The following is a 16,183-nucleotide window of genomic DNA, read 5'->3' as shown; positions in this document are numbered from 1 at the left end:
AGTAGTACCGTGCAGCTCGCCACTCTCCTGCTACTCTTGGGACAGGCTGCGACTCCCCATTGCCTTTGGTCCCCCAACTTATCTCTTCCAGGAGCTCCTGGAGTGTGGTGAGATGGACAGGAATGGGTAGGAAGCACCTGACCCCCTGGAAAGGACACACGTGGGAGGTCACAGAAGGTGAGGATCCTTGGGGAAACCAGCCACATAGATGAGAGATGGGGGGCCTTTGGATTCCCAAAACAACCCCATCTCCCTGCCTGTCTGTCCTCAGCATCTGTGAGCTGGTGAGCTCTGTTCATGGAGAAGTCCACCCAGGGCTGGGACAGCAGCATCTGCATTACAAGGCGGCTGCAGCTCTTGGGCCTCCTGCTGCTGTGTTCTGGGCTGGGGTGCAGAGCAATGGTGCGGCCAAACCTTGAGGTGTGCTCGGGGTGTGCAGCTGTTTCACACCAGGCATTAGCATCGCAGTCCGCTCTCTGGGTCCCTCGGAAAGGAGCTGCAGGTTTGCCGAGTGCTGCCCTGTGCAGGGGGATGTTTTACTGCTCCATGGTTTGCACGGAACTGTGATGCTCTGTATCTGCTGAGACACCGCTAGCTCTGAGCTGTGGCAGCCTCATGATTTCTTGTGGTGATTTCTTGTTCAACATGCCCCTTGATTCCCATAATTGTGTTCTATATTTGGAGGCTACTTCAATTTTCTCTCCAACTGCCTCTGAAGGAAGCCTATATCTCTCTCCTTTTTCCCTGTGTCGTTTATTTTTAGACCCCTCATTTCCAGCCATGTGTATTCCTAGGGTTTGGCTGTAAATATTTTATAGCAATTTTCACAGGTGGGGGGAGCCACCAAAGCATCCTGCCAGCTCTGCATCGCAGGTATGATGCCTTTGCTGCCCTTCCCAGAGGGGAGGGAATTGTTCCGCTGACACAGATGGGGTGATGCAAGCAGGAGAGGAGCAGGATCCTGGCTTTGGGATTGCAAAGCCTCCACCCCCCCAAAAAGTCTCTCTAGAATAAATGTGGTGTCAGGTTGTGTCCAGAAGAAGGGACCTGGCAGGAAGGCCAGGCTGTACCAGCATTGTCAGGGGATGCTGTCTGAGACCCCGAGCAGCCATGTTGCCTGCTGGAGGGCCTGGCACCGACTGGGGATGTGCCAGAAAGTACGTTTGGGTACCTCCAGGAGGAGAAAAAGCTGTGGCTGTTTAATTCCACCGAGATGCTGCTCTTCTCTCTTAGTGGTGGGTGGCTGAGTCCTTCATCTCCAGGCAGGGAAAGAGGAATTAAAAAAGCATTTTCCTCCTGGTCACAAGCTGAGGCTGTGGGTTGGTCAAACAAGGCATTTTGGGTCTTCTCAGTGCCCTCTTGTAGGTAAAATGCTCACCACATCTGCACATGCATATGCACCCGGATCACTACTTGCACATCAGGGCAAACTGCTGGTTGTCAATAAGCGCAAGTTTAACCCTCTTAGCTGTCTTGCCAAGGGCTGTTTAATGCTGGATGCTACCTCATTCCACATCCATTGGGTGGTGAGTCTCATGGCTCTGAGGCCCTTTCCTGGTGCCCAGAAGAGACTTTCAAGATCCTGCTTTTCCCTGCAACTTACTCCCAACCGAGGATGGCAGACTGGCACCTTCAACATGGGGGACTGGGCTGCTCTTGGTGGCTTCCTCAAACACATCACAGATGTCACTGCCTGCTGGAGGGGATGGTCAGAAAGGACAGGCTGAGGTACATAATATTACCTGGGATTCTGGAGAGCAAGAGTTGGGCCTGGCTTTCCCCCAGGCTTCCCCTCTGTGAGTCTGGGCACCAGACGCTTCATGTGAGTAACATCATCTTGGAGGTCTTCAGTGCAAGGGATATCTGTACAGTACCTGACACAGCAAAGCACAGGATGCCTTGGAGAAACAGCCATGACACTCAATGTAGCCATGGGCTCCTCTGGGAACAGGTCCCAGAATATGTCCAACCACCAATGCAGATGTTGGTATCTTTCTTCTCCCATAAACCTCTAGGGTGCATGTGGACAGACAGACCTGGGATGCACCAGACCGAGCGAAGAGTTACCTGGATGCATTCCCAAAGCAGCCCATCTTTCCACAGCTGCCCCACGGGTGAGCCAACCATCCAAAGCACGGGCAGGCCAGTGCTTTCAGCACCCAGGAGGATGGGTGGGCTGGTACCCCACTCATGGAAAGGCATTGCAATTTTCTGGTGCTCTCTGTCCATAGGAACCTGGCTTTCATGCAGCAGGTGCTGATGGACATCTGTGTCAGCCTGGCCATCTAGTGCCATGAAGTCTGGGACCAGTCCAGCACATGGTGGAACTGTACTTCAGACCAATTCTCTTTACCAACAGATTCAGCTTTATTGTTATTCTTTTTTACATGATCCTTAGTGCATCATTTCAAATGAACTATCAAACTGTACAAAGAAACAGATAAAAGAAGAGGTGACAAAGTTGGGCAGAGGTTTTTAGTGTCATGAACCATCATGGAAAACAGTAGTCCATAGGCTGTCAAATGCTGAAGGTCCAAATAAATCTTATTTTCTTTGTTTAAAAAATGCTGCAAAATATAAACAATAAATGACTGTAATTAGCAGCTACAAGATCCTTCAAAACTGGAACTTGATTACTGTGAATGCATCTAGCGGAAAGAAAAGCAATTTGAGATAAAGGACCAAACAAAACAGTGAAATAAATAAATAAAGTGTGGGAGGACAGTCATGGCATTGAAATGCAGAGGAATCACTTCTAGCACAACAGTAAATCGTTGGACCACAGACAGCAGAAAGGAACAGAAACACAATTCCCCGCTTAAAAGATTATAGCATGTGCATTGCAAAATGGAGGAAGTACAACATTGATGGGCAGGTGGGATTGCTCCTGCACACAAAGGTTCAGCTGGATCTGAAGCACGGCTCCAGTTGCGCCTCAAAGCCAAAGTGGCGGACACCGTGGATGCTAAATAAGCAGCCACTTGGCCAGTTTGTCTGAACAAGCAGGTACAGGAGAGTGATGTTTCACAGCAAAGCCAGGTGGGCTTTCCATTTGAATAAAAAAGGGAGGAACAAAAAAAAGATACATAAGCTACTGCAATTTTTAAAACATCCTGGTGGGCTGGTCAGACCCTCCATGGTCCCTAGTGTCTTCCCCAGGCAGCTTGCCTTCACTTGCACACTGAGGTTAAAAACCTACATTAAAGTTTCCTTATATATATATATATTTATTTATATATATTCATATGTATATATATATATAAAAAAAGGATAAGGTGACAGAGGGCACTTCAGGCCTCTCCTGCCATGGGCAGATGACATTCCCACATGCTGTGCTGAAGACGTCTCTCGTTCAGTCGGTGACTAGCTCATGACAACCATCCTATCGCGATGTGCTGAACGGTGCTCCTCTTGGGGGAGGGACATGCTCCCTGCCACTCTGTGCCCTTCTCTGGGAGTGCTGGTGGTGCCACAGATGTCATCTTGGCTGAGTTTCCTGCACTACCAGGAACTGTGGACATGAACGGGTGGGGACTCCAGGAAGAGAAGGAGGAGGAGAGAGAGAGCTAGTGGAGAAAAGAGCAACCTGGCCCTTGGAGAACCAGCATATCCCTTTGTTGTACAGGCTGCGGTAGGAGGGAAAGAAAAGCCACTGGTGCTGTTGGGGATGAAGAAGAGATGGCATGTCTATGATGCTGAAATGCCAGCGCGTTGCCAGAGAGTGTCAACTAAAGCTTCTTTGATTTCTTTCACTAGAGCAATCACCATGTTGTACACGTCTATGGTTTTGCTCATGTAATTTCCTAGGTAAAATTGTGCTCATCGATCTAGTCCAGGAGCGCAAAGCATCGCCGGTTCATCCCCGCTGTGCACGCATTCCTTGTTAAGTGTTCTGCTCTAAAATGTCCTTTTCCACCTTACAGCTGATGGACATGTGCCCTTGGCTCAAGGAAGGGCTTGAATGTGTCTTCCGCAAAGCAATGTCATCAGCTTCCACCTTGAAGAAACTGGTTTCAATTCTCTCTAGGTCATCTGTCCCGACTTTTATCTTCATGCACAGCAGGTTGATGTATGTCTCATAGCGGCTCTTCTGCAGGGAAAGAGGGAACAGAGAGCCTGGGAACAGGGACAGGCCATGGCATGCATGGAAAGCAGAGGCAATGCATCTGCATACTGCAGGAAAACCCATCCTATATTGTCAGGATCCCACTAATCACACCCAACAAGTACTGTTTAACCACAGCACAATGCCTGGTCTACACAAAGCCTGCAAAGACTTATCAACCCATCATTGAAAGGGTTGAGGAGAAAGGGCAGGGTTGTGCAACACTCTCCAGTTGCTGTTATGGATCTTGAGTGCCACTCTGATTGTATAAGGCAGATACTGGAGGTGAAACCAGACCAACAGATCTGCTCTTTCCTGACTTAGGAGTTCCCCTCAATTGATTCGAATACTTCTGCTTGCCATTGTTTCCATCCAGTGATTCACTTGTTATTGCTGAGTCGTGCCCCCATTGCTCCTCACAGAGCACAGCATAAAGGGAGGCATCTTCTCTCTGCCTGGCACCTTTATTCCAAGGCTACATGGGACCTCTTTTTATGGACTTGGGTAATACTCATCCTTTCCCCTAACATGTCAGAGGCAGCCTATACTCACTTCTTTGTCAGCACAGAGAAACAAGCATTTCTAGAGCACATCTCATAAGACAGATGAGATGAATTATGCTCTGGAAGTGCCAACTTCTCCTTGCAGACTGAAAAGGCAGCCTAAAGAAAATGCTCAGATGGAGACTTCTCTGCAGGCATCCCAAACAAGATGTCTGGAAAACAGGAGGCAGCAGCAAGCAACTATTTGAAGGGTTGGTACAAAGGCAAGGGAACCAGCAGCCAGAAACTGTGGCTTTGGAGAGTCAGGCTGGGTGTCACACAAAAGGGTGGTGCAGCCCTGGTATGCGGAAGGAGGTGGGACATTTCCATCCTTGGAGATTTCTGACTCTGCCACAAAATAACACACTCAGCCTGGGCTAATAGTGGGAATAATCCAAGCTCCTGCTGGAAGCAGGAGTAGAGGCCTCCAGCAGTCCCTTCCCACTGACACCTATGTGGCAGGAATCACACCTTCTGCTCAACTCTCACTGGAACAAAATATCCAATTTCTCCCACAACTAAATGCTTCTTAGACTTTGCAGAGAGTTTAAACTTAGCTACATGCATCCTCAAAGAGTCTGTAATCACCTGTAATGTTGGTTTTGGCTTTATTTACAGAAAAGGTTCCAGCAAAACAAGATTAATTCTCCCACGGATTCCTTCAGCTTTTTATTAATGTTGCTGAAAAAGACTGATGCACACCGAGAACTGAACCATTTCCTTACTTAGGACCTGAGGAAATGTCAAGTTTCAGCACAGTAAAGTAAGATTTTATTTCTCTCATCAGTTTTCCCCTCCTCTGGTTAGAAATCACAGAGGGGAGGAAATGTCTGTTATTTCTTTTTTTAGCTTCAGTGCAAAACAGTGAGGCTTGCTGCTGCCCCAAGACACGCATCCAGCTTGTGAACCCTCTTCCTTCTCTCTCCTTTCACACTCTCCCAGGCTCACAGCATCCACTCTGGAGTTCTTAGTTCTCCTCAATCAACCAAGGTATCATTTATCACAGACAAGATGAAAGTTCCTTTACCTCAAATATTAGGTAATGTTCTTTGAGTCTGTATTCCTCAGCCTCTTTTGACTTGAGGCTTTTCTCTACAGGATGTAATTTATGCTCTGCTAATTCGTCTGCAATCTGCTTCATTTTATTTTCATGAGACCTCAGCTGTTCCTCCTGCCGAGAGAAGCGTGTCAGGTATTAAAACGTAGGAGTGCAACACCCAAGTGCACCGCCTATCTGTTGATCTGGGATCTGTCTCCGCAAAGATGTAAGTTTAGCTACTGTGCTGGAGACAAAGGTGTGCAGTACATTTGCAAATTCATCTGATAAAGAGCAGATGAACAACAGGTATTTGAGTAAGATTAAACCCCATGTATTGCAAGTGCCAAGAGTGGATTTCTCTGGCACCTGGGCTTCTTTAGCACCATAAACACAAAATGCTCTGCATCTTTTAACAACCAGGCAGAACCAGAAGTGTCCCAAGAGCTGCTCATCCTGCTCTTTTTTTGAGGTAAAAGTACCCTCCCCACCTGGGCTCTGAGAAAGGTGACATCTGGCCACATCTGGTTCAGCAGATAGGAGCTGTATCTCTGCCCTGACATTTCAGGCTGTCCTCCCCTTTGCTGGGGGCCAGTAGCAATGCGTCCCTACTTTCTGGAAGTGCTAAGGGATGTTGGGCTTTCCCTGGACAGTGCAAACAAAAGCTACTCTTTGGGTGGCAGCTGCCCATTCCTCGTGGTTAACTGAGCCTTAGGCAGCCATGGACTGGTGCACTGTGCCCCCTTGCTTCCAGAAAACCTTCCCCACCAAGACTCAGACTCCCCCTTTGTCTGTGGCTTTTTGGCTTGAGAAACAACAGGGTGCCACTTCTGAGTGCCAGATTATAAAATAAACCAGGGCTGTTCCCAGCTGTTGCGCTCAGTAGCACCAGCTGTTTTAACTCCAGCAACAGAAAGGTGCTGGGGTGTGATGAGCAAAGAGCAATAAGCAAGCCAGAATCAACAGCCATACAGGCAGGTATGTGTGCATAAGGTGGCTTTATAGCCATTGCAAAAGAAGCATTGGCCAGACAATCATCCCACGGTCTGTCCAAGTTGCCCACTCCACTCCCCTGTTCCTGCCCTGAGCACCTGAATGTGTCTATCAGGCAGGAGCTGGGGGAGCTGCAGATGGGCTCAGCCTGAGCTGCATGCTGAAGAGATGGCTGAGTGCTGGGCACCCCTCCATCTCTCCTTCTCTCACATGTTACCTGGCACAGCTTGGTCATGGACGAGGGCAGGAGCGGGCGGCAGAACTTCTTCATGGAGCAGATTGCAGCTGGGAAGGCTGGGGCAGAGAAAATGGCAGCAACAAGGTTGATTCGCAGGATCCAGGAGAGCATTTCTTCCTTACTTCTGTTATGGAGGAAGGGAGAAGAGAGAGGATGTCTGTAAATGCTCCTGACCCAGGACCAGCCAGCTCAGAACAGCCCTGGAGCCACCCGCTCTCAGGAGACCCATCAGTGGCCTTGCTTTGACGCCATTTCTGTGCCACCCTGACTTGTGAACAGAGGAAAACACTGGCCTAATTGGCTCCTTTACAGTGCCCTAATGATTTCAAGGCTGTTGTCTGCCTCTTGAAGCCCTGGCAGTCCTGCCTTCCTCATCAGCTCTGATTGCCTTCCCTGAGGAGCTGGGGAGAGGTAGCATGGTGAAAAGGGCCAAGGATATCCTGCTCTTTGAAGAGTGGGAGGCAAACAACAGAGGTCCCACAGAGCAGGGTGGATCCCTCATTTGTGTCATTCATGGGACACTGCCCAGGGTCCCTCATCAGATCTGTTCAGGCACTGCTTCCCCCAGCTTTCAAGTGGGCTTTCACTGCACAAATTCAGATGTCAAGCTTTAGCTTGATGTTAGTACCTCAGCCCAACTTACAGACAATATCACCTATCTCAGCAGGAAACAAGGAAAACATCAGACAGAAGATGACTCTTGGTGATGACACATGACACTTACTAGCAGAGCAACTTTCCTCTGCAATGGACTAAGGAAGAAAGAAGATCTAGCCTGGCTGGGGAGACTTCTTTAATGAGCTTTAGACAGTTTCGCCATCAAAAGCTGACAAGAGGAACATCAGCTCCCTAGTTCAATGTACCACATAGTTTTTTTCCCTTCCACAGACTGACAATAGAAGTTAGTAAGGTGAGCCCTTTACTCAGCCCTTTATATTCCAGCCCACCTTGGTGACACATGAGAAAGGACCTCCAGGACTGACACACAGCTACCAAGAGTGACAGGTAGAAACCGACCCCGTGACCAAGTCCTTTGCACAGCCCTACAGACCTCACCCTTAACCCTCCTGCTCAGCACCTTCCTTCCCCCCCCCAGATTTTTCCCCTAATGTGTGTGTTGATCTGGCCAGGTTGGAGGGAGTCTGGTGGTGGCTGGAGGCCAGGCTGCTGGTCCAGGGTCTGCAGGAAGAGCTGGTACTTACGGGGCCTGGAAGAGGAAGACTCTCCAGTCAGCTGTCTTCAGCTTGAGCACATTGGACTTCTTGCTGTAGTCAGAGGCTTTCGTGGCTAAGGCGTGGTGCACACGGATGGCATTTTTCAGATCCACTTCAGAGAGGTCTTTGTCAGGTTTATATTCATCCTGTGAAGAGGAACGTTAATTGGATAATGACAACAGTAACATTTGCGGGCTACTTTAATGAACCTGCCTTTGTCTCTGTGCTATAATCACAGAGTGCTGAGACCAGGAAAAGCACTGCTTTGTACAGTAAATGCTAGGAGCTGATAATGATAATAATTAACATCTGGCAACTTCTTCCATCATTAAGTTCACTGGGAAGATGTGAAGAAGGAGATGAAAGTTTTAAATGTAATTATCAATAGTTGTCTCTAACACGGCACAAGCCTGGGGCTTTGGGGGAAGGCACAAGACAGGGCCAGGTTTGCAGAACTTCACCCAGAGCACAGAGCTCAAGCCGGGATGCAACTCCTAGTCATTGGCAGGTATTAGTGAGCGCCTGCTGCAGCTTTGTGTGGTGGAGGATCTGGGCTCAGGTTTTGCACCGTCTCAGGCAGCCCTGGAACAGCAGCATTCCTGCAGCCAGTACATCTCTGTGCAGGTGTGGGTCTAGCTGGGCAGTTGTCAGACTGAGCGTGGCCCACCTGAACCATGCTTGGTCCCTCATTAGTATGTTTGCCCCTTTGGCATGGTCTCTCATGTAATTCATTAGACTGGCACTTGCAAATTGCAGCAGCATTCCCTGTATTCCTGCTTTAGTTTCTCCAATGAAGGACAATTTCACACAAGTAGGGAATGTAGCAATAACTATATATGTATATTTTTTATAAACAGATAGAAAATGTCAAACATGGGATTCTAAAAGGATGATCTTGGCACAGCACTTGTTAGGAAAAAAAGGAATTCAATCAATCCTGTGTTTACCCTTTGCTTTCCCAGTGACTGAGCTCTCAGCCAGTTAAAGTGATACCCTCCCTCCCACTCTGCACCCTTGCCAGCTCAACAGCTGGTCCAGCCGGGTGGTGGGATGGAAGGATGGACAGATGGATGGATGCATGCACACGTAGATAGGTGGATATAAGAAAACCTGGCCCTGGCTAAAACAAACCACCACCCCACCGCCCCTGACCATGTTAGACGCCATGTCAAGACAGGGTGTCCCTGGAAGGGCCTCCCTTGCCCTGCTGATTACAGTGCAAACCTACAGGACTAATTTGCCCTTATGTTTTGATTTCCTTGACTGTCCTTGGCTGTCAGCACAGGGGCAGCTCTGTCCAATGGCGGTGGTCTATGTCTCCCAGCCCTTCCTTAGCTTTTAAGCTAGAGCTTGGTCTGTTGTGCAAATTTGCAAAAAGATGGGTTTTTTCCTCTGTCCTGGTGGTACAAATCCAGCCATTCAGGGAAAAGCCATGCTACAGTCTCCTGGTTGCTAACCCTGGTCAGTAAGGCTATTCTCTGGTGTAGGGTCAGAAAGGTCTCCCCTCTGTTGCTCTTCAGAGCCCAGGGGCCAGCACTCCCCAGCCCATAGATTTGGGTCACCCAGACCCTTGCTCCTGATGGGAAATAAGCTTCTGAAGGGTTTCCTTCCCTCCTTTTTTGAAGCAATGATCCCATCTGGGAGAGTGGTTGCCATACTGTGTTCACCAGCATGTGATACTTGGTCTTGTGCAAAAGAAATGCCGTGGGCCCCAGAGCCCAGAAATGTCTGGCATGGGCTCCTGGCGCATGCAACTTCCTTCTTAAGGGTGAACCCCAGAGAAAAGCCCTGGCTTTCCAGGAGAGGAAGGGGTGGGTGCTGCAGGCACCCTGTGTTCAGGATGACATTCAGATGGGCTACGCCACTGGGCGGTATAGATGACCTTTCCACAGTGGGGATTTCAGTAGGCAGAGGAATGGGCTGTTAGCCTTTTAACAAAGAAAAACACGTGCTTTGCCTTATGAGGACCTAATATGTTACCCCACTTGGAGAGAAATAGTTGCTTGAGGAAGACATTGCCACTCAGGCGTCATACACTGTAGAGACTTCTAACTCTGGATGTTTTTCAAGGCTGAAGCTCTTTGGATCTGAATAAATCTGGCTGTGATGCCCACGATCTCTTATTTCAAGATAAGTTTTCTGAAAATACTGTGCAAATAGCTAGGCTTAATGGCACGTGACAAGGAGAAACTGCCATGGTTGCAAACCAGTTTGATTAATGCAGATCTTCGCCTTGAATGGTATCATCGTGTATTGCCTCTACTGATTTCAGGCTCACAGGCATCAATGTAGCTGTAAGGAAAAGCCAAATCTTCTTTCTCTACCACTGGGCTCAGTAAATCAGTGTAAGGTTCAATCAAGCAGGTTCTCTCTACCTTCTGCCTCCCTGCTGGTGGAAACAGGCTGTGTTTGCAGGAGTGCATGGTGCTGGAGGCTCACTTCTGCATGGGTTGGCTCTGCCAGGAAGTTCATTTTAATGCCTGTGCTGCAGTAGTCATGATGATATGTACTGCTGCCGATACTGGGACACTTCTAGGTGCTCTTAAACAGGCAGCCTCCACAAACAGCTCCAAGGCTGCATGATGCCACACACACATGGCTGGAGCTGTCACAGTGCCCAGCACTTATACCGTAATGTAGGCTACACTGCGTAGCCTTCCCCTGGAGAATAATCCCATTGCCCTTCAGCAAAGCATGTCAGCTCTGCTATAAAGCTTCCAGCAGCTTCTCTACATTTTGCCTCACTCCCTTTCTGAGCTTTGATGTAAGTTTAAGTGTGTGCATAAACTGCTGCTGAGGAAGAGATGTGTCCAAAAACATAACAGTAACACAGACACTTTCAGTGAAGGAGTTCTGGTTTAAATCTCAATGAAACTCATTTATACTAAAACAAAAGCAGTATCGTATTTGGAGGAACTTCAGGCAGTGGTTAGTCCATGCTATAGCACTGCTAACCTCACTCTCACTTTTTTCATGGTGTTATCCTGCCATACATTTCCTTGCAAAGGGGTTAATTTGGTATCACAGGGCTGTTGAATTTTTGTCTTATGTGTCCTGCACTGTTCACACAGGTACTTGTCACTGGGAAATGGGTAAGGTATGCTATACCACACCCTTCCAGTTACACTTAGCCCCCAGCCCTAGAATGGTGACATGTTTATTTTTCCCTCGATTCTCCAGGTGTAGGATGGTGGGGGTCAGCAATTTTCAGGGTCTGTTTTGGGGCTATCTTCTGCAGGAATTGAGCCCAAGTGTGGATGTTTTGTTTCGGAATCCCTCTAAATTAATTTAATTCACTTTCAGTTTTTAATGTTGATGGTATAGACAGACTCTCCGTTCATGTGCCTCTCCTGCCCGCACAAAGGCTCTGCTTAAACATGCACAACCACCCCCTTGTCTGGGCTTAGTTTCTGCCATGGCAGTGCTCCGTGGTGTCTTTGGTTCACTCTTCTGATGCCAGCTCTCCCCTACTGCCCGCTTCTGTGAGCAGGTGGTGGGAGATCCACAACTGAAATGAGCTCCCCAGCTCAAAGCTTGTTTTTTCAAGAAAAGGCATCGATCTCTTGGGCCTGCCTTCATGGGGCACCTGGATGGGGTGAGAGAATCCAGTGTATTGGTCCTGCTGCCCTCTCCTCTGGACTCAGCACCAGTCCTGAGCAGTGATGTGAATATGGACATGGAGATACAGAGATTTCTCATGCTCTGGCTTGTGAGTGGGTTTTCCTCTTTTTCCTTTTTTTCAGCTCACATCTACCAGCCTAAAGAAACCATTTAATGAGGAAAAGTAACCACTGCGCCCTTTTCAGTCTGGTCATGAACTTGGCGCTCCAAGTAGCACTACCACGGCAAGGGCCTGCCTGCATGGCACAGCATCCATGGCTCAGGGCTGTGCTGAGAACTCCTTCATGGTTGGGGGCTGCAAGGGCAGACCCTGTGGGAAGACCTGCACCCTTTCCAGTACTTCCATATAAAAGCATTGCATGCTTTATAGCTCTCCATCATTCCTCTCAACACCCCTCTACGTGTGGTGATTAAGGGTTATTATCCCCATTTCACAGAGGTGAAGTAAGTTGCCAAAGGCCATGGAGTGAGTCAATGCCCAGTGCAGATTAGAGCGCAGGAGAGGTGTGCCCTGCTCCCAAACCTGCATTTCTTCCTCAAGACTGTGCTGCATCCCTTTAGGGGATCAAGCAATTGCTTCAGCAGACTATGCTAGAACACGCTAATCCAGCAATTAACACTGGCGAGTCAATGACATGTGACATCTCTACATCAGCAGGTTTATGGCTGCTGCCTGAATTGCTTCTAACAGACTGATTTCTACCTGTCCACCCACCTACCCATTCTTCTGCCTATCTTATGTCCACGTCCCTCTGTATCTGGCCATTCCTCCTTTCTACACACCTACCTCCCCAGGGCTTCCTTCCCACCTCCTTCCCTCACTCTCTCACTCTTACGTCTACTCAACTTGCTCCCCAAAATGAAATTGAGAAGAGTTTCCTATTAAACTTCGGGGAATTTCCTATTAAAGACTAGATCCTTGGTTTGGTCTGAGCAAAAAACTGGAACAGGCTGAACCTGTGCTTCATGGCATCAGGTGAGCCTGGAAGCAGGTACTTTCTCCTCTATCTTCACATCAGAAAATCTTTTCCCAGTGATTTGTGCTCAAGCCAGCTTCTATCTTATGTTTATCTGCAGGCATCTTCCACTGAGAGCTTGGGAGGCTGCACACCATTTCCTTCCTGTATTGTGCAACTCTCTTGTTCTGCAAACCACCCCATAGGCAAGAAATTGCACTAAGAATCGACAGGGCAGATGGATGTTTATCCACTCTCTGTTGTGGTGCTGGGAATATTTGGAAGTGGCAGGGCAAGGACTTTGTCTTTGTGGTCTCATCCTTCTGTCCGGTCTCTGTAAGCCTGATGATAGACACTGTCTACAGCCAAGCCCAGCCCAAGGAATCCTCTGAAGAGGACCATATACAGTCTGGCAGCAGCTCATGACTAAGAAACCCCTCTTTGCCCAAATCCTTTGCCCAAGCATTCCTCAGGTTAATTTTTGTTGTTGTTCCAAATGCTACTTCCTTGGGGCACCCTTGGCAATTCCAGTCCCTCCTGCTAATTACACATCAGTCATGGCTGTTATTTATCAGGCATTTTCATAACCTAGCCAAATCTTAGGTGTTTTTCTTCTTCAGTCCTTGTTCGTAAAGAAAGCCCTCAGTCTCTTAACCATTTGCTCCTGAAGGTCATCTAGTCAAGAACATTGGCCCTCTAACTGCCACATCAATCTCATCCTCACTCTCTTTTTAAATTCTAAACACTTAGTAGTAACATAATGAACTATGGTAATAGTCTGGCTGGTTACTGCTGCTAGCCTTGTACAGCAAAGAAAACCCAACCCCTCTGCCCCATCAGCAGCAATGACACTCAGTGTTGTCTTCATGGCTCCTTCTAGTGGTGTCCAAGCAGTCAAGAAAATCTTCACTAATCTGGATTTTGGTCCAGCATGGGAAGAAAATTCTGTCCTGAAAGTGTATTTTATTCCAGATATATACCCCCTCAACAGACTTATCCCAAGAGACATGCCCTAGAAGTCCTTGGTAAAAAATTCATTTAGATCTAAATGGTTCCTGTGATTTTGATGAAATTGTTGGGTTTTTTTCCATAGAAAAACTGTCATAAAATTAAATGTTGATGGTAGCGCTGTACAAGTTAAATCCTCATGCATCACCCATGGTCAGCATGAGGACCTCTTCGGTGGACCCTTTGTGGAGACTTTTAACAAGACAAGAGACTGAGATGTAAGAGTGCCACTGACTTGAAGAATGCCACACTTAGAGGGCTGGAGATCTGGGCTCTCCTGTACGCTGCAGCTTCCCTCAGCTTCAGGAAAGAGTGGCAAGGCTGTAAAAATACCACTTGGCTAAGAGCAACCTGTACTGTAAATTACGATTGGCTGCTGCCAGATTTCTGTTGGCTTTGTGACATGTGCCATAGAATCTGGCAAAACACGAGAATCGTTGGGGTGTGCTACGAGCTCTGAGTCATAATTCTGTGCTGCCCTGAGGATCTTTCTGCCTTTCTTATATAATCCAACGTTTGTTTACTGACATTGCTTTGGAGATAATGCTGCAATACATAGAAACATCTACCCACAGGGAGTGCTGTTCCAGCAAGGTGAGTTCAACGGGTTACTGCACAGCATGTGCTACTAAGGTAGTTCAGACCTAGTTCAGTGGGTTATGCTGTTGCATGATGAACAGACATTTGGCATCCCTGGCTGGCTCACACTGACATTCAAGTGAGCCCCTATCCAGGCTCCTTGGATTTTCCCACAGAATAGACTATCCATGGAAATCCTCCTAGCATCCAAGTGTCTTGAAAGGCAGAGAGCTGAATGCTATAGCATGCAGGGAAGCCCTTCCATGGTGACTTTGCCTCCCATGAGGACCTGGCATTCATACTTGTGTTGACTAGAGGTGGCTACAGAACAAACAGAGATGAAGAGAGCCAGAAAGTGTCACTTGGCAACCCATGGAAGGACCCAGCTCGGCAAGGTCCTGAAGGAGAAGAGAAACTTTAAGCATGGTCCACACCAGACTCAGTGAAGCTGCTCATAATCAGATCTATGCCAGCAAATAAAAAAATAGGCAGGATAAGACTGGTCTGATGCTCCACCTCTTCAGCTTCCTATTCATGTCTCTCCAACATCCTATTTCACCTATTCCGTATCACCTGTTCATTCATCCTCCCCAACAGCTCCTACTTGCTGGGACACTTCTGCAGAAATCTTGCCTCAATATTCCCTCTTTCATACTTCTTCTGTATAGCCCTCTTTTCAGGATGTGAATAGTGCCCTTAGCATGAACACCACCACCAAAGATGATGGCATCCTCCAGTTCTGTATACTGGTCTCTGGAGGTGCTCTGTAGATGTGCATGCATGCATTAGGACATGGATTCACCTCTACTTGCATCTATGGGTCTCCTGCTTAGGACAGCATGACTGTTTTGGAGACAGCATGAAACAGCATATGGGATAGTCCACCACAGTTACCTTTTGTAAATAAAGGATGGTCCCTTTAAGCACAGCATAAAATTTCTTCCAACCTCTTCTTCCTCTGGGAGCTAAAAAAGGAAGAACATTTAATTATATATGTCTGCTTCTGCTAGTGCTGCTTGACCTTCACATTTCTGGCAAAACCAACCCTTCTCCTGACACACCAGAGGCATGCAGTGATGCCCAGAGCTCATACACCTCCAAGCTATTGCTTATGAGTGGCTTGTCTGCAGGGACATGTGTTTGAGAGGCATGGGCTGGGAGATGCAGCCTCCCAGCAGGAACACAAGCAGGTCAAAACCAGAGATGAGTTGGTATAGGGGTACCAGTGGACACGTGCAGGAAGTGCCTGCTCCTCCAAACCCAGGTTCATGTTCCTTGGACTAAATGCTTGAGGAGCAGAGACATTCCCTGAGCTCCTCTGCTTCAGATTAGTTAGGCAGACATACCCTGGATAAGGCAGCTTCTGTTCCACTGAGGAGGGAGCATTAACACCAGCCGTCTTGATGGACTTGGGGACAGAGAGCTTGCTGGAAGCTGGAGAGGGGTGGGAGGTGAGGGGAGCCATTTACATCACCACAAGACAGCTAATCCTCTAGGCATGGGCTATTAAGAAAGTGCTGGAAGCAAGGGAGGCCTTTGGTGGTAATCTCTACTCAAGACTTTTAATCAGCTGCAGTGACTGGGCCAATCATATCAGTTAGCAAAAGGGGTTATCCAAGGTTTCATTAATCTCTGCTCATTAACAGTTCCCAAATATATTTTCCTTTACCTTTTCTGTAATCCCATATGCTGACAGCAGAGCTAGGAGGCATCCTGTTGCCCAGCCAGCACATGGCAGCTGTTTCCAGCACATGGCAGAATATGGACAGCAACAAAACTTCAAAGACCAGACTGTCCCCAAGGTCAGGGCTGGGGTGGACAACTGCTGTGGAAACACCCTCACCCCATTGCTCAGAGTGTGGGATTCAGGATTATGCCCATGAACAGGATG

The 16,183-nt window shown here is 48.0% G+C and overlaps 1 protein-coding gene across 1 annotated transcript in view; it reads right to left on the bottom strand.

The window, feature by feature from the left end:
* Positions 1-3,883: 3,883 nt before the first annotated feature.
* The window catches only part of PSD2 (pleckstrin and Sec7 domain containing 2), a 44,745-nt gene continuing 32,445 nt past the window's right edge, over positions 3,884-16,183 (bottom strand). The window contains exons 10-14 of the mRNA XM_010565973.1: positions 15,187-15,257; positions 8,117-8,274; positions 6,894-7,038; positions 5,675-5,818; positions 3,884-4,090 (exon numbers count right to left, since the gene is read on the bottom strand). Of these exons, the coding sequence (XP_010564275.1) occupies positions 3,884-4,090; positions 5,675-5,818; positions 6,894-7,038; positions 8,117-8,274; positions 15,187-15,257 (725 nt within the window). The remainder of the gene's footprint in view (positions 4,091-5,674; positions 5,819-6,893; positions 7,039-8,116; positions 8,275-15,186; positions 15,258-16,183) is intronic.

This window comes from Haliaeetus leucocephalus, unplaced genomic scaffold (genome assembly GCF_000737465.1).
Source record: "Haliaeetus leucocephalus isolate CR32 unplaced genomic scaffold, Haliaeetus_leucocephalus-4.0 Scaffold199, whole genome shotgun sequence".
NCBI classification, from domain to species: domain Eukaryota; kingdom Metazoa; phylum Chordata; class Aves; order Accipitriformes; family Accipitridae; genus Haliaeetus; species Haliaeetus leucocephalus.
The sequence above is the reverse complement of the archived record's forward strand: the minus strand, read 5'-3'. Positions and strand labels throughout refer to the sequence as shown.